This window comes from Pan troglodytes, chromosome 2 (genome assembly GCF_028858775.2).
Source record: "Pan troglodytes isolate AG18354 chromosome 2, NHGRI_mPanTro3-v2.0_pri, whole genome shotgun sequence".
In the NCBI taxonomy this organism is placed as follows: domain Eukaryota; kingdom Metazoa; phylum Chordata; class Mammalia; order Primates; family Hominidae; genus Pan; species Pan troglodytes.
This window is the reverse complement of record NC_086015.1, coordinates 55,183,325-55,201,363: the sequence shown is the minus strand read 5'-3', so window position 1 is coordinate 55,201,363 and position 18,039 is coordinate 55,183,325. Positions and strand designations below refer to the sequence as shown.

Genomic DNA, 18,039 nt, shown 5'->3' with positions numbered 1-18,039 from the left:
TGTGCAGGTTAGTTACATATGTATACATGTGCCATGCTGATGCGCTGCACCCACTAACTCGTCATCTAGCATTAGGTATATCTCCCAATGCTATCCCTCCCCTCTCCCCCCACCCCACCACAGTCCCCAGAGTGTGATATTCCCCTTCCTGTGTCCATGTGATCTCATTGTTCAATTCCCACCTATGAGTGAGAATATGCGGTGTTTGGTTTTTTGTTCTTGCGATAGTTTACTGAGAATGATGATTTCCAATTTCATCCATGTCCCTAGAAAGGACATGAACTCATCATTTTTTATGGCTGCATAGTATTCCATGGTGTATATGTGCCACATTTTCTTAATCCAGTCTATCATTGTTGGACATTTGGGTTGGTTCCAAGTCTTTGCTATTGTGAATAGTGCCGCAATAAACATACGTGTGCATGTGTCTTTATAGCAGCATGATTTATAGTCATTTGGGTATATACCCAGTAATGGGATGGCTGGGTCAAATGGTATTTCTAGTTCTAGATCCCTGAGGAATCGCCACACTGACTTCCACAATGGTTGAACTAGTTTACAGTCCCACCAACAGTGTAAAAGTATTCCTATTTCTCCACATCCTCTCCAGCACCTGTTGTTTCCTGACTTTTTAATGATTGCCATTCTAACTGGTGTGAGATGGTATCTCATAGTGGTTTTGATTTGCATTTCTCTGATGGCCAGTGATGATGAGCATTTTTTCATGTGTTTTTTGGCTGCATAAATGTCTTCTTTTGAGAAGTGTCTGTTCATGTCCTTCGCCCACTTTTTGATGGGGTTGTTTTTTTCTTGTAAATTTGTTTGAGTTCATTGTAGATTCTGGATATTAGCCCTTTGTCAGATGAGTAGGTTGCGAAAATTTTCTCCCATTTTGTGGGTTGCCTGTTCACTCTGATGGTAGTTTCTTTTGCTGTGCAGAAGCTCTTTAGTTTAATTAGATCCCATTTGTCAATTTTGGCTTTTGTTGCCATTGCTTTTGGTGTTTTGGACATGAAGTCCTTGCCCATGCCTATGTCCTGAATGGTAATGCCTAGGTTTTCTTCTAGGGTTTTTATGGTTTTAGGTCTAACGTTTAAATCTTTAATCCATCTTGAATTGATTTTTGTATAAGGTGTAAGGAAGGGATCCAGTTTCAGCTTTCTACATATGGCTAGCCAGTTTTCCCAGCACCATTTATTAAATAGGGAATCCTTTCCCCATTGCTTGTTTTTCTCAGGTTTGTCAAAGATCAGACAGTTGTAGGTATGTGGCGTTATTTCTGAGGGCTCTGTTCTGTTCTATTGATCTATATCTCTGTTTTGGTACCAGTACCATGCTGTTTTGGTTACTGTAGCCTTGTAGTATAGTTTGAAGTCAGGTAGTGTGATGCCTCCAGCTTTGTTCTTTTGGCTTAGGATTGACTTGGCGATGCGGGCTCTTTTTTGGTTCTATATGAACTTTAAAGTAGTTTTTTCCAATTCTGTGAAGAAAGTTATTGGTAGCTTGATGGGGATGGCATTGAATCTGTAAATTACCTTGGGCAGTATGGCCATTTTCACGATATTGATTCTTCCTACCCATGAGCATGGAATGTTCTTCCATTTGTTTGTATCCTCTTTTATTTCCTTGAGCAGTGGTTTGTAGTTCTCCTTGAAGAGGTCCTTCACATCCCTTGTAAGTTGGATTCCTAGGTATTTTATTCTCTTTGAAGCAATTGTGAATGGGAGTTCACTCATGATTTGGCTCTCTGTTTGTCTGTTGTTGGTGTATAAGAATGCTTGTGATTTTTGTACATTGATTTTGTATCCTGAGACTTTGCTGAAGTTGCTTATCAGCTTAAGGAGATTTTGGGCTGAGACAATGGGGTTTTCTAGATATACAATCATGTCGTCTGCAAACAGGGACAATTTCACTTCCTCTTTTCCTAATTGAATACCCTTTATTTCCTTCTCCTGCCTAATTGCCCTGGCCAGAACTTCCAACACTATGTTGAATAGGAGTGGTGAGAGAGGGCATCCCTGTCTTGTGCCAGTTTTCAAAGGGAATGCTTCCAGTTTTTGCCCATTCAGTATGATATTGGCTGTGGGTTTGTCATAGATAGCTCTTATTATTTTGAAATACATCCCATCAATACCTAATTTATTGAGAGTTTTTAGCATGAAGGGTTGTTGAATTTTGTCAAAGGCTTTTTCTGCATCTATTGATATAATCATGTGGTTTTTGTCTTTGGCTCTGTTTATGTGATGGATTACATTTATTGATTTGCATATATTGAACCAGCCTTGCATCCCAGGGATGAAGCCCACTTGATCGTGGTGGATAAGCTTTTTGACGTGCTGCTGGATTCGGTTTGCCAGTATTTTATTGAGGATTTTTGCATCAATGTTCATCAAGGATATTGGTCTAAAATTCTCTTTTTTGGTTGTGTCTCTGCCAGGCTTTGGTATCAGAATGATGCTGGCCTCATAAAATGAGTTAGGGAGGATTCCCTCTTTTTCTATTGATTGGAATAGTTTCAGAAGGAATGGTACCAGTTCCTCCTTGTACCTCTGGTAGAATTTGGCTGTGAATCCATCTGGTCCTGGACTCTTTTTGGTTGGTAAGCTATTGATTATTGCCACAATTTCAGCTCTTGTTATTGGTCTATTAAGAGATTCAACTTCTTCCTGGTTTAGTCTTGGGAGGGTGTATGTGTCGAGGAATTTATCCATTTCTTCTAGATTTTCTAATTTATTTGCGTAGAGGTGTTTGTAGTATTCTCTGATGGTAGTTTGTATTTCTGTGGGATCGGTGGTGATATCCCCTTTATCATTTTTTATTGTGTCTATTTGATTCTTCTCTCTTTTTTTCTTTATTAGTCTTGCTAGCGGTCTATCAATTTTGTTGATCCTTTCAAAAAACCAGCTCCTGGATTCATTAATTTTTTGAAGGGTTTTTTGTGTCTCTATTTCCTTGAGTTCTGCTCTGATTTTAGTTATTTCTTGCCTTCTGCTAGCTTTTGAATGTGTTTGCTCTTGCTTTTCTAGTTCTTTTAATTGTGATGTTAGGGTGTCAATTTTGGATCTTTCCTGCTTTCTCTTGTGGGCATTTAGTGCTATAAATTTCCCTCTACACACTGCTTTAAATGCGTCCCAGAGATTCTGGTATGTTGTGTCTTTGTTCTCATTGGTTTCAAAGAACATCTTTATTTCTGCCTTCATTTCGTTATGTACCCAGTAGTCAGTCATTCAGGAGCAGGTTGTTCAGCTTCCATGTAGTTGAGCGGCTTTGAGTGAGATTCTTAATCCTGAGTTCTAGTTTGATTGCACTGTGGTCTGAGAGATAGTTTGTTATAACTTCTGTTCTTTTACATTTGCTGAGGAGAGCTTTTCTTCCAACTATGTGGTCAATTTTGGAATAGGTGTGGTGTGGTGCTGAAAAAAATGTATATTCTGTTGATTTGGGGTGGAGAGTTCTGTAGATGTCTATTAGGTCCGCTTGGTGCAGAGCTGAGTTCAATTCCTGGGTATCCTTGTTGACTTTCTGTCTCGTTGATCTGTCTAATGTTGACAGTGGGGTGTTAAAGTCTCCCATTATTATTGTGTGGGAGTCTAAGTCTCTTTGTAGGTCACTCAGGACTTGCTTTATGAATCTGGGTGCTCCTGTATTGGATGCATATATATTTAGGATAGTTAGCTCTTCTTGTTGAGTTGATCCCTTTACCATGATGTAATGGCCTTCTTTGTCTCTTTTGATCTTTATTGGTTTAAAGTCTGTTTTATCAGAGACTAGGATTGCAACCCCTGCCTTTTTTTGTTTTCCATTTGCTTGGTAGATCTTCCTCCATCCTTTTATTTTGAGCCTATGTGTGTCTCTGCACGTGAGATGGGTTTCCTGAATACAGCACACTGATGGGTCTTGACTCTTTATCCAATTTGCCAGTCTGTGTCTTTTAATTGGAGCATTTAGTCCATTTACATTTAAAGTTAATATTGTTATGTGTGAATTTGATCCTGTCATTATGATGTTAGCTGGTGATATTGCTCGTTAGTTGATGCAGTTTCTTCCTAGTCTCGATGGTCTTTACATTTTGGCATGATTTTGCAGCGGCTGGTACTGGTTGTTCCTTTCCATGTTCAGCGCTTCCTTCAGGAGCTCTTTTAGGGGAGGTCTGGTGGTGACAAAATCTCTCAGCATTTGCTTGTCTGTGAAGTATTTTATTTCTCCTTCACTTATGAAGCTTAGTTTGGCTGGATATGAAATTCTGGGTTGAAAATTCTTTTCTTTAAGAATGTTGAATATTGGCCCCCACTCTCTTCTGGCTTGTAGGGTTTCTGCCGAGAGATCCGCTGTTAGTCTGATGGGCTTCCCTTTGAGGGTAACCCGACCTTTCTCTCTGGCTGCCCTTAACATTTTTTCCTTCATTTCAACTTTGGTGAATCTGACAATTATGTGTCTTGGAGTTGCTCTTCTCGAGGAGTATCTTTGTGGCGTTCTCTGTATTTCCTGAATCTGAACATTGGCCTGCCTTGCTAGATTGGGGAAGTTCTCCTGGATAATATCCTGCAGAGTGTTTTCCAACTTGGTTCCATTCTCCCCATCACTTTCAGGTACACCAATCAGATGTAGATTTGGTCTTTTCACATAGTCCCATATTTCTTGGAGGCTTTGCTCATTTCTTTTTATTCTTTTTTCTCTAAACTTCCCTTCTTGCTTCATTTCATTCATTTCATCTTCCATTGCTGATACCCTTTCTTCTAGTTGATCGCATCGGCTCCTGAGGTTTCTGCATTCTTCACGTAGTTCTCGAGCCTTGGTTTTCAGTTCCATCAGCTCCTTTAAGCACTTCTCTGTATTAGTTATTCTAGTTATACATTCTTCTAAATTTTTTTCAAAGTTTTCAACTTCTTTGCCTTTGGTTTGAATGTCCTCCTGTAGCTCAGAGTAATTTGATCGTCTGAAGCCTTTTTCTCTCAGCTCGTCAAAGTCATTCTCCATCCAGCTTTGTTCTGTTGGTGGTGAGGAACTGCGTTCCTTTGGAGGAGGAGAGGCGCTCTGATTTTTAGAGCTTCCAGTTTTTCTGCTCTGTTTTTTCCCCATCTTTGTGGTTTTATCTACTTTTGGTCTTTGATGATGGTGATGTACAGATGGGTTTTCGGTGTGGATGTCCTTTCTGTTTGTTAGTTTTCCTTCTAACAGACAGGACCCTCAGCTGCAGGTCTGTTGGAATACCCTGCCGTGTGAGGTGTCAGTGTGCCCCTGCTGGGGGGTGCCTCCCAGTTAGGCTGCTCGGGGCTCAGGGGTCAGGGACCCACTTGAAGAGGCAGTCTGCCGGTTCTCAGATCTCCAGCTGCGTGCTGGGAGAACCACTGCTCCCTTCAAAGCTGTCAGACAGGGACATTTAAGTCTGCAGAGGTTACTGCTGTCTTTTTGTTTGTCTGTGCCCTGCCCCCAGAGGTGGAGCCTACAGAGGCAGGCAGGTCTCCTTGAGCTGTGGTGGGCTCCACCCAGTTCGAGCTTCCAAGGCTGCTTTGTTTACCTAAGCAAGCCTGGGCAATGGCGGGCGCCCCTCCCCCAGCCTAGCTGCCGCCTTGCAGTTTGATCTCAGACTGCTGTGCTAGCAATCAGCGAGATTCCGTGGGCGTAGGACCCTCTGAGCCAGGTGTGGGATATAGTCTCGTGGTGCGCCATTTTTTAAGCCGGTCTGAAAAGCGCAATATTCGGGTGGAAGTGACCCGATTTTCCAGGTGCCGTCTGTCACCCCTTTCTTTGACTCGGAAAGGGAACTCCCTGACCCCTTGCGCTTCCCAGGTGAGGCAATGCCTCGCCCTGCTTCGGCTCGCGCACCGTGCGCGCACCCACTGGCCTGCGCCCACTGTCTGGCACTCCCTAGTGAGATGAACCCGGTACCTCAGATGGAAATGCAGAAATCACCCGTCTTCTGCGTCGGTCACGCTGGGAGCTGTAGACCGGAGCTGTTCCTATTCGGCCATCTTGGCTCCTCCAATCAACAAGTACTCTTAAGACAGTTTCGTGGATAGGGTGGTTATGAAGCAAAGAACCCAAAGACAGTATTCTCAAAAAATGCCTGAATAGGCCTAGTGTCTATCCCAAATATGAGGAGCAGTTCCCTTCCAGTCATCACTCACAGAAGAGGTTGCCACCTAATATTGCTTTAATTAAAAGAAGTTTATTTGTTTACATTTTTAATTTTTGTGGGTACATAGTAGGTGTATGCCACTTGATATTTCTGGCCTCAAAAAAGCCTTTCATGATATGGGGCATTCTCTGACTCTTTTTTTTTTTTTTTTTTTTGAGACGGAGTCTCGCTCTGTCACCCAGGCTGGAGTGCAGTGGCGCCGTCTCAGCTCACTACAAGTTCTGCCTCCTGGGTTCACGCCATTCTCCTGCCTCGGCCTTCCCGAGTAGCTGGGACTACAGGTGCCCACCATCATGGCTGGCTAATTTTTTTGTATTTTTACTAGAGACGGGGTTTCACCGTGTTAGCCAGGATGGTCTCGATCTCCTGACCTCATGATCCGCCTGCCTCAGCCTCCCAAAGTGCTGGGATTATAGGCGTGAGCCACCGCGCCCGGCCTGAATCTCTTTATTTTGAACATCACAGCACTGTTCGGGTAAGTTATGTTAATCTGAAATTACCTCAATCAATGGGAGGTTTTAGATGCTTATGAAGGTTATCTGGCAGAATTGGTTAAAAGACATTTTTTTAAAAAAGAGCAAAGCTACACAGATTTAGTAATTATGGTTGGGGTATGATCACCAAATTGATGTGTTAAATGCTATTGTAAAAATCACCATAAAAGTAGCATAGTAAGTGGCGGTATCATCTTGTGCCTCAAGATGAATTTCCAGTGTGAAAGCATCATGAAAGTGTCAAAGAATGACGCATTAAAGCCAATCTGGTGGGAGTAAAAATAATGTGCCTTGGAAAACTGTGTCAGATAATTCAGAAAGTGGCTTAAGTGAAGACAAAGACCCGATGACATGGCTGCATATGAATAATTTAAATAAATTTTTTCATAAAATTTGAGAGCCAAGAATGAGCAATATATCTCAATTTTACATAATATGTGATTGAGTACATAATTTGTAATACATATTTTATAATATAAAATATACTGTAATCCAAATTAAAAATTTAATATTCAAAATATGTATTTATCTGTTTCATTAAGGTTGGCCTAAATATATTTGGACATTTTTCATTGTAAAATTGGACAGTGATCATCACATATTCAAAGCCATCTTGTATTTGGTTACGTGCATTATTTATGGACACCCACCCCCTTCAATGTTGGCTTTAGCTCCTGGCACTCCTCTCCTTTTGGGTTCTAAGTACAGCAGGCCCTGTGCCTGCTTGTGACCCCTTGTCCTTCGGGTCAAGAAAAATATGGTATCTATATCAGACTGAAATGTACATATGGTTATTTATTTGTGAGTTTTAAGGCTTTTGACTCATTAGGAAGTGACTTAGTTTTCATGCCTCAGCTTCTTATTGCAATTTTTTTTTTTTTTTTTGCTATTTTCTTAAAAGGATGTGTGGTGCCTTCCCATACACAAGTGAAAACATTATACAGCAGAATAGTGGCCTTGGCAGAGACAGACAGGAGTTTCTACTTTCTCTGGCTAAGGCTGACTATGAACAATGAAAGAAATGATAAGAATGTGAACAACTAATCGGATATTTGCCAACTCATTCATTAAAACTGTGTAAGAGGTTTTCATCTTTGTAAAATCCTGTCCTAGCAAAGGCTAAAGAACTATCAATAGCAATTAGTAAACTCTTTAAGCTTCCAATTCAATCTAACCAACAAAAATGTTGCCTGAAACTTACTGGAAAATATTGCTTCTCCTGAGGGCTAGATTCACTGTGCTGATGTGGATTAAAATGACTAATCCTAGAATAATTCTATATTGCACACAAAATCAATTTCACAAACATGCATTTGATAGTCTGCTTGAAAGTCTGTTAACATTTTCAAGTGGAAAAATTATTGTACATTTTAACTCTATTAATCCTTCAAAAGAAAATTTGAAAAAAAATCTTCTCTATAAACATATTTTTTTCATCTTTTTAGAACTACTTTATTAGACACAGCCCATCCATAAGAAGGAACTAAGAAAAATACATACATGAATCCTGTTTCTCGCAGAAAGCTGTTGCTTTAGAAGCAATTAGGCCAATTAAGCCTGACAGCATGATTTCAGGAGGAGTGCTGTGCAAGCTCCTATCTGTAATGAAAATTTGCTCCAAAACAAGGAAGGCATAATACATGCAAAGAGATAACAATTCTGGAGTGCTATCTATAAATCCCTTGCTCTTGGAAGGAATACAGTGGAGTAAGATGATAATGATGATGATTTTGGATTTCTCTTTAGTCCTTTTCAAAGGGAGGAAGGCATATAAACAAGCAGGTTCCACCACCCATCAATTTGGGGATTTGGTAAATGGAGAAAGCCTGTGACTGATGCATGGAAGGAGGAGAAAACCAGCCAAAATTTTCTTTGTAAGTTATGATTCCAAAGGAAGATCCTCATCCCATAAAGTATACAACTCTGAAAGGAACAAAGCTGAAGGGAAAATAGGTAATGAGGAGATTGGGTTTTTATTTTGAAATTAATCAAATGTGGCTTAACAGAAATTGTGAATTAAGCTTATTTCATGCCCAAGTCAGACAGGGCAACAGATAATACAGAAAAATATCTATACGATATTATGGTGAAGATACATTAACATGGTGATTGGAAGTATTTTATTTAATTTGGATAAACAATATTGGGTTTTTAAACTGAAAGATGAGTTTTTAAAAATTCTCACAGTTTTAAATATACTTGCTTTAAAAACTTACTAAACTCACCACTGATCATTTTTTTAGCACTACAATTTGTGTCTAACTATATGAGCAAAGATAGAGTATATGACTGAATTCTGCATTTATTTTCATTATTGTGTTTTTCCTATTGTTTAACAAGTTAGAAGGAGATGGACTGCTTATCTAAGACAATATCCCTTGGTTGAAGAACACTAAAAATAATGCCATGCCTGGTTGGATGTGACTCATCGATCTCCAGTGGCACAAGTGAAGAATAATATCTCAGCTCCTCAGAAAAATGGGCTGTCTTTCAAAGATAGAGAAATTTGACTCATGATCATTCTTTTAAACAATCTTGATCATTAGCCAGCTCAGTTATAATAACTGGTGGGCAAGCATTAGACATGCAAGACTCTCATAGCCAAGACACATGAGAAGCATATTGTTAGCTTTTCTGCAAATATACAAGATTGGTTAATTCTGGAGAAAAAAGCAAATGTGTACTACCAGATTTTCACTTTGGGATAGAAGGTCCCAAATGAAGCTGTTTCAGAATTACCTGGGAAGCTTATTAAAAATAATGCTGCCTGGGCCCCACCCCAAATCTTAGATCAATCTTCCGCATTTTCTTTTTTTGTTCTTTTTTTCTTTCTTTTTTTTTTCTGAGACGGAGTCTCACTCTGTCGCCCAGGCTGGAGTGCAGTGGCATGATCTCAGCTCACTGCAAGCTCCACCTCCCAGGTTCACGCCAGTCTCCTGCCTCAGCCTCCCGAGTAGCTGGGACTATAGGCGTCCGCCACCACACCCGGCTAATTTTTTGTATTTTTAGTAGAGACAGGGTTTCACTGTGTTAGCCAGGATGGTCTCGATCTCCTGACCTCGTGATCCGCCTGCCTTGGCCTCCCAAAGTGCTGGGATTACAGGCGTGAGCCACCGTGCCCGGCCAATCTTCTGCATTTTCAAAAAGCTCCCTTTCCTACATCCTGGTGATTCTGTGTCCACAAGGTGTTTTTTTTTTTTTTTTTTTTTTCTTTGAAACGGAGTGTCGCTCTGTTGCCCAGGCTAGAGTGCAGTGATGCAATCTCAGCTCACTGCAACCTCTGCCTCCCGGGTTCAAGCAATTCTCCTGCCTCAGCCTCCTGAGTAGCTGGGATTACAGGCACGTGCCACCACGCCTGGCTAATTTTTTGTATTTTCAGTAGAGACGAGGTTTCACCGTGTTAGCCAGAATGGTCTCGATTTCCTGACCTTGTGATTTGCCCACCTTGGCCTCCCAAAGTGTTGGGAATACAGGCGTGAGCCACTGCGTGGCCTGTGTCCACAAGGTTTGAGCACTACTACTCTCAAGGGCAGTGCTGGGATGTCTTATGCTACAAATCATTAATATTCCTGATGTCCATTACTCACGTGTAAACCTTAAGAACAAAATCCTTTTCTTCCTTTACTTCTGTGAGTGACTGTAGGACATCCAAGATGCTTAGGACCGCACAGCCATATGGTCGCCTGTAGTGCAGGTGAGGAGGACCTTTCTTTGAGTCATTCAGGAGCATCCGGCCTTGGGCACAGCAGAAAACACCAGTCAGACTGAGAAAAGCATGCTCCTCTCCAGTATCACCTAATTGTCATCCAAGGATGCCTGAGCTACAGGCACCTAGGAAATCCTGTAAGGTGAAGACTACAGGGCTGAAGGGAGTCATCCAAGGATATTTATGTGGAAGAACACCAAACAGGCCTCTGGCCAAAGCTCTTCCCTGTACTACATTCAATCAATCATTCTTATCTAACTCTAAACCAATATCAACACTCCATTTATTAATCACATGAGAATAAAAGTGATTTTATGAATTTCTTAGAAAAACCAATGTGCTAATAATAAATTTAAACTTCTCAGGTATGTTTTAGATACAAAGTTTAGTATTTTAGCTGCCAGGTATAAACTACATATGCACAGACAAGGAGGATACTGTGTTCTTTCAACCAAATTCTGCTGTCAAACATCATCTTGAACAATTGTGGGACTGAGAGTAGTCTTAGAAAGTGGATGAGTGTTTACTTTTCCTGCTTACCAAAGCTGTGCCTACAGTGGCAAGAAGACTTGCAAATGCTGGAACCTTAACAAACACTTTATTTAGTACAGCAAATAGCTGTTTTGTTGGCAAGGGATTAAAAAATATTCTTTGATAAAAATGTACATGATAGGCCAAAACTCAAACCTATGAAGGAGGACTTGGTTCGCCATAGCCCCAAAAGTTGTATCATAAACTTGAAATAAGTCTGAGCAAACCAACCACAGAACAGTAGTAAAAATCACTTTTTCATCTTGGGTGGGGTAGAAGTGAAATGTCATCCATCTTCTGGAGTGATGACAATAACTCTAATTTTGTGGAGAGAGCCACAGATACATAATTTCAAACACAAACAATAGGTGGTGAATGGCCTTTGCTGTGAAGTTGGCACCTCTGGAAACCTGCTATAAGATCTCTGAGGGAAAGGGTAGGGCACTGTGTTAGAAATAATGTCTAGAAGTAGACCATTTTAAATAAAAAGTTTGGGTATAAAAACAGGGAGCAGGTTTTAAGTGATTAAAAAACACAAACAAAACCCACCCCCCCGAATCCATTTATATCAAACCAAGCTACCATAGCAGTTGAGCTTAGGTATAGCTTCAATACAAGCTGGACTCTAATCCTGAGACCTGAAATTACAGGTAAGATCTAGGGAGAAAACAAAGCTCATGCACAAGACATACTTATCCCAAGTTGGGCCATTCTTAGTCATGTGAATGGGTAAGGTGAACAGTACCTATTCGGATCACATGGGCAACGATATACAAATCTCTCTTCATATCTTTGCTGCTCAGATCCTAAGAGAAAAAATAAGTAAATTCAGGCAAGGAATACACAGAAAATAATTAAAAATTCATTTTGAATCTCTAGTCATTTGCTTTTACTGTATGTTACAGGCAGGGGAAGGGAGATTACAGCATATAGCACTTTAATGGTTTATAAGATGTCTGCAGTGAAAGTCTGGATATCTTATATGGCTTTGGAAGTTTATTCTATTGACAACATTTTTCCAGCTCTCATTTAGACTACTTAACAAATAAAAAGTCTATAAAAGTTCTCACATTAGAAATCTTCATGATATTGCCTTATTCCATGTTTACTCTAACATCATATAAAAACATTCTGTAACAGAAGGAATAAATGTTCAGTAAAGAAAAAATTGGGAAAACACCAAAAAGCTCATCAATAACTAAAATTCTGTAAGTTTGTTCTCCACTAATTTTACATTGATTCCTCTGTCCACAAATGATTATTACATACGAAGTTGTTCCACTTAAAAGAGATTAATTTGATATCAGTGAAACCTCAATAATTTGATTTCTATTTCTAAATTCTGATATTTATCATTTGTACTAAATTATAGTTGAAAATAATCTTATTGAAAAAAATTAAGGGTTTCCTTTAAGTAAACACATATGATCCAGAATCAGAAAATTTCCAAACCAAAGAGTTATGAAAATCATTCCTTTTTCTTTCTTTCTTTCTTCCTTTTCTTTAAAAAACAAGGTCTTGCTCTGTCACCAGGATGGAGTGCAGTGGTGCGATCACGGCTCACTGCAGCCTTGTCCTCTGGGTCAAGCAATTCTCCCACCTCAGCCTCCCAAGTAACTGGTACTACAGGTGTGCACCATCATGCCCAGCTATTTTTAAAATTATTTGTAGAGATGGGGTCTTTCTATGTTGCCAGAGCTGGTCTCAAACTTCTAGGCTCAAGCAATCTTCCTGCCTCAGCCTCCCAAAGTGTTGAGATTACAGGTGTTAGTTACCATGCCCTATCTGATAATCATTCTATTTGTGTTTAGAACATATGTTGAAATGTTTGTTGATGAGTATGCATTATGCTTTTTAAATGTATTCTACTTGAAATAACAAAAATTCTTTAATATATATTCTGTTTCAGATTTTTCTTGCTGCTCTCTCAGCCATTATTGTGAGTTAATGATACTTGATGGAATAACCTTTGTCCTTAATGTGACAGGTTTCTGTGATCTCCCTTTCGCTTCTAGGAAAGGCTCCCTTAGTTCCATTTCCTTTTCCTCTTTCATCTTTTGATTGACCCCAGATGCCTGTCTCTCTTCAATTAAAAAAAAAAATGTAGTCCCAGCTACTCGGGAGGCTGAGGCAGGAGAATGGCATGAACCCGGGAGGCAGAGCTTGCAGTGAGCCGAGAAAGAGACAGCGCTACTGCAGTCTGGCCTGGGCAAAAGAGCGAGACTCTGTCTCAAAAAAAAAAAAAAAAAAAAAGGTACAATCAAATGGCAGTCATGATTTGGAATGAGCTTAGAGATTCAGAGTCTCCATGTTTCTTAATTTGTAAACCCTGTTGCAGGGTTAGCACTAGTGTGAGGCAAGCAAGGCACCTAAGGTACAAAATTTAAGAAGGCACTCGCTCTCAAGATCCTGTGCTTTGTTTGCCTTAGCCTAGTCCCAGCCTCGCCCTATTAAATGGCCTTGAACATATGAAAGAAAAGGAGACACTAAGAAGTAATATGTGGGCCAGGCATGGCGGCATATGTCTGTAATCCCAGCACTCTGGGAGGCCGAGGTGGGAGGATCGCTTGAGGTCAGGAGTTCGAGACCAGCCTGGCCAACATGGTGAAACCCCATCTCTACTAAAAATACAAAAATTAGCAGGGTGTGGCGGCACGCACTTGTAATCCCAGCTACTCGGGAGGCTGAAGCAGGAGAATGGCTTGAACCTGGGAGGTGGAGGCTGCAGTGAGCCCAGATTGTGCCACTGTACTCCAGTGACAGAGAGACTCCATCTCAAAAAAAAAAGTAATATGTAGTGGTGAAACTGAAGCTTTTAGATGGTTATAATATTTTGTCAAGTTCTTAAAATAATAAAGTATGTTTATAATGAAACAGGTTACAAAATAATTAAACATAAATTGATATCTGGAATCACAAAGATATATTTTTACATGAAAGTTGTGTTTGATATTGAAAAAGGATGTTTCAGGCCCCATTTCACTAATTCTTTTAATTAAACATGGAATTAAAAATAATATTATTAAAATAGTGCTATATTTTGATACTTATTAAGATGGTACTATCCAAGTGAAAATTGAAAACCAGGTTACCATTTTTATATACTTTTTTGAATTGAAAGATGTTGATTACTGAAGGATATAGAAATGTTCAACACATTTCAAAGTGAAATGGTTCCTCCTACACAGCCTGGACTGTGTACATCCAAACTATCAAATGACTCGTATAATCACTGACTCCAATGTACCTATGGAATTCAAGCCAGTTTCCACAGATGTCCAAATACTAATCTGATGGGTTGTACACAAAAATACTAAATGTTTCCCTTGACTCTGCTGAGTGAATAAAAGAAGCCTTAAGTATAATTTATGGTATTTTCCAAGTGGCTGAGTAGGGGCTCTTTCTGACAATCATGTACACAGCATCCAGAACTTTCAGTGGAATTTATTTGACATCAATAGAAATAAGACAATAATTAGTGCAAGAAAATATTTTAAGCAAAATTATTATTTGTGAGTTCCACAGAATTTCAATATAAAAGCTATCTTATTAAATATAAGTGTATGACTAAACACAGTTACCATAAGGTTTGTTAAACATATATTCTTCAAGACTAAGCACCAAGGGTGGTTATCTACGTTATATTACTCACATGACCTGTAAAAGAAAGATAAGAAGGGTGATGTATCTATCATTCATCTGGTGAGCAGGATTTCAGTCCTGATTACATGGCAGGAATTAGATTTGTTCACTGGACCAAACTCTCTAATCCTACTTAACTAGGAAGCTGCTCCCAACTAAACAGTGTGTAGAAGAGACAATTGAGGACAATGACTTAGGGTCGAGCATCTTAGACTCACTCATTTGAAACACGAAAAAGTTAATTAACTTCCCTGTGCCTGGGGACACTCCTTTTTTTTTTGGAGATAATGGGATATATTCAAATACAAAATAAAACCAGCTTATTCATACGTAAGTTGCAGAAAATAAGGTAGTATTTTAATACATAATGTTATTATAGTAATAATCAAGTTCAATTCTGAACTCTAAAAAATCACTACTTAAAATTCTATCTTGGAATGTAGAAGAGTATAAATAAATATATAAAATAAAATGACAACTAATACTTGGAAAACTGTACAAATTCATTCTCTGAGTTGGTCACTTAAATATGACAGCAAATAAACATTTGTTCATTTGTTTATGTAACAAATCATTACTGACACCTTGCCGGCAGTGTGTATGAGGTCCTGAATATCTAAGAATGAGTAAATACGAATAGATATACTTTCACACATTTGTATATAGAGCCATTGTTTAGCATGAAAGTCAGCAAAATCCTCATTGTATTGGCCGTCCACGTAAGTATAAAACATATTCTCCTTGGATAAAATTCTTCCTTGGTAGGAAACCCTAAAATCTAACCAAGTCAGAAAAACTAAGGCCTCAAAGAGAATAAAGGCCATACCAAATAATGTGACTTTAATGTGGCTCTGAAGTGTGCTGAGTAACCTCGTAATCTGCTCAGTTTGTATGATTCCCTTTTCCCTATTCTAAGGTAAGCTAAAAGGTCAGCATCAACCATAGTTGTGGCTACATTTTCTTGCATTTACTCTGAGACTTTGCAGCACACACATCAATCTAGGAAACTCCTTTAGCTCATAGAAGAACTCAAGTCTCAGATAATGAGAAAACAGGTCCCACCTATATAATTTCATAGAGCTTAAAGTAAAACATAAAAATCCTGGCTAAGATAATCTTGTTCAGAAATCTTGTGTGCTTTGTAAAAAATCCTCAAATCATGTTTCGGACCTTTTTAAAAAATCCAGGGCAGGGCTGGGCTGGGTACAGTGACTCATACCTGTAATCCCAGCACTTTGGGAGGCCAAGGTGGGAGGGTTGTTTGAGGCCAGCAGTTCAAGACCAGCCTGGGCAAAATAGCAAGACGCCATCTCTTAAAAAAAAAAAATTAGCCAAGCATGGTGTGCGCCTATAGCCCCACTACTCAGGAGACTGAGGCAGGAGGATTGCTTAGAGCCCAAAGGTTCAAGGTTTTTATGTGAGCTATGATCAGGCCACTGCACTGAAGCCTGGGCCACAGAGTGAGACCCTGACTGCAAAAATAAAAAATAAAAAATAAATAAATTCAGGGCTGCACTACAAACAGAATTATGGAAGTATTAATAGTATATTTAGCACCCTGTGCCTTCCCATTGTGGCAGAACAAGAGCACATCATGCATGTTATGTGCAATAAAGTTGGAGCTATAGCTTTGGCCTCTGGGCTCATATGGATAATTAAAATGCTAAATGAAAATTTTAATTTACTGTAATACATTCAAATACCACCCTAATTAAGTTCATTTTTAAAAAGTCAAAGACTGTACTCATCATATTCAAGAATTCAAAGACAGTACATGCACGCAGCTCTGTTCCCACAAATCCAAGAAACAAGGAATCAACAATTTCTCCTGATGCTTTACCAGGAAATATCAGAGAATCAGAATTTAGGAAAACCTCCTAAGGTTACTGAGACATTCTAGAAGGTGGGTGTCTCTTACTAATTCTGTTTCAGAAAGGAGGTCCTACAAAACCACCTCAGTGTTCAGGAACTCTCACTTCAGAAGCTCTCAGCCAATAGACTAACCTAAATCCCATTTACTACAATTTAGATTCTTTCTTTCATTCTTTTCCAATTGAAGACAGAGTGCCGATCTTCCCAGACTAAGCCATCTTAACTCCCTTAACCACCATCATGGGTCTGCTCTTCCTGTTCTTTCTCCTTGCATTATCTCCTAAGCCTTTACTGCTAAGCTCAAAGATGGACAACATATTATTTTAGCTTAGCTAGATTTATAAATCTTTCCATACATCTGGAGCATTATCAATAAAAGCTATCCCTGTGAAAGTGGTTTCTGATTCTGCAGTAACATCATTTGATGTTCTGAAAGATAAAGTTGCAGTAAATGAACTAAAAAGTGAGGTGAACAAATATAACTGTAGCTTTTACAGAAAGTCATGTATCAGATCTCCAGATAAATCCCATTTGCATTTAAGAGGCCCAATGTAATCTTTGTGATATCTGTCCCATCAATCACACACCATAAGCAAGGTCAGTGACACTGTGAAACTATCCAATAGGTTTTGATGTATCTCAGGATCACTGAAACAGATCAAAGAATCCACAATAATCAAAACTGGTTTAAAATTGTGACACAGTCTTGTTTTCTTCTACAGCAAATAAATTAACTCAAATAAATACCACTGGATAGTTTTTAACAAGGTAAAAACAAATTAGTAAATCAGAATAAACTTGAAGAACACACATGGCAAGGTGGGATTGTGAGGTTTGGTATTTTCCAGTCAGGAGATTTCCAAACCTTTTGTAAGCTGATTGGTCCATGTTTGTACAGACCATGAACAACAGTATGGCTTTTCAGAAAAAACTGAAGTCCAGAAAAAACTGAAGTACAGAAACAAGGGGATTCTGTTCCAAGATAGCCGAATAGGAATAGCTCCGGTCTGCAGCTCCCAGCATGATCGACGCAGAAGACAGTGATTTCTGCATTTCCAACTGAGGTACCTGGTTCATCTCATTGGGACTGGTTGGACAGTGGGTGCAGCCCAAGGAGGGCAAGCCAAAGCAGGGTGGGGCATCGCTTCACCTGGGAAGTGCAATGGGTCGGGGGATTTCCCTTTCTTAGCCAAGGGAAGCCATGACAGACTGTACCTGGAAAATCGGGACACTCTCGCCCAAATACTGCACTTTTACAACGGTCTTAGCAAATGGCACACCAGGAGATTATATCCTGTGCCTGGGATATCCTGGACGGGTCCCATGCCCACAGAGCCTTGCTCACTGCTAGCGCAGCAATCTAAGATCGACCTGCGAGGCAGCAGCGTAGCGGGCAAGGGGCACCTGCCATTGCTGAGGCTTGAGTAGGTAAACAAAGCGGCTGGGGAAGCTCCAACGGGCAGAGCCCACCACAGCTCTGCAAGGCCTGCTGCCTCTGTAGACCCCACCTAGGGGGGCAGGGCATAGCTGAACAAAAGGCAGCAGAAACTTCTGCAGACTTAAACGTCCCTGTCTGACAGCACTGAAGAGAGCAGTGGTTCTCCCTGCACAGTGTTTGAGCTCTGAGAATGGACAGACTGCCTCCTCAAGTGGGT

The 18,039-nt window shown here is 39.9% G+C and overlaps 1 protein-coding gene across 12 annotated transcripts in view; it reads right to left on the bottom strand.

The window, feature by feature from the left end:
* DOCK3 (dedicator of cytokinesis 3) overlaps positions 1-18,039 on the bottom strand; it is a 711,354-nt gene that overhangs the window by 216,339 nt on the left and 476,976 nt on the right. For all 12 annotated transcript variants that reach the window (XM_016941175.4, XM_016941180.3, XM_054681895.2 and 9 more), the window contains exons 11-12: positions 11,616-11,676; positions 10,221-10,368 (exon numbers count right to left, since the gene is read on the bottom strand). In XM_016941175.4, coding sequence (XP_016796664.1) covers positions 10,221-10,368; positions 11,616-11,676 — 209 coding nt within the window. The remainder of the gene's footprint in view (positions 1-10,220; positions 10,369-11,615; positions 11,677-18,039) is intronic.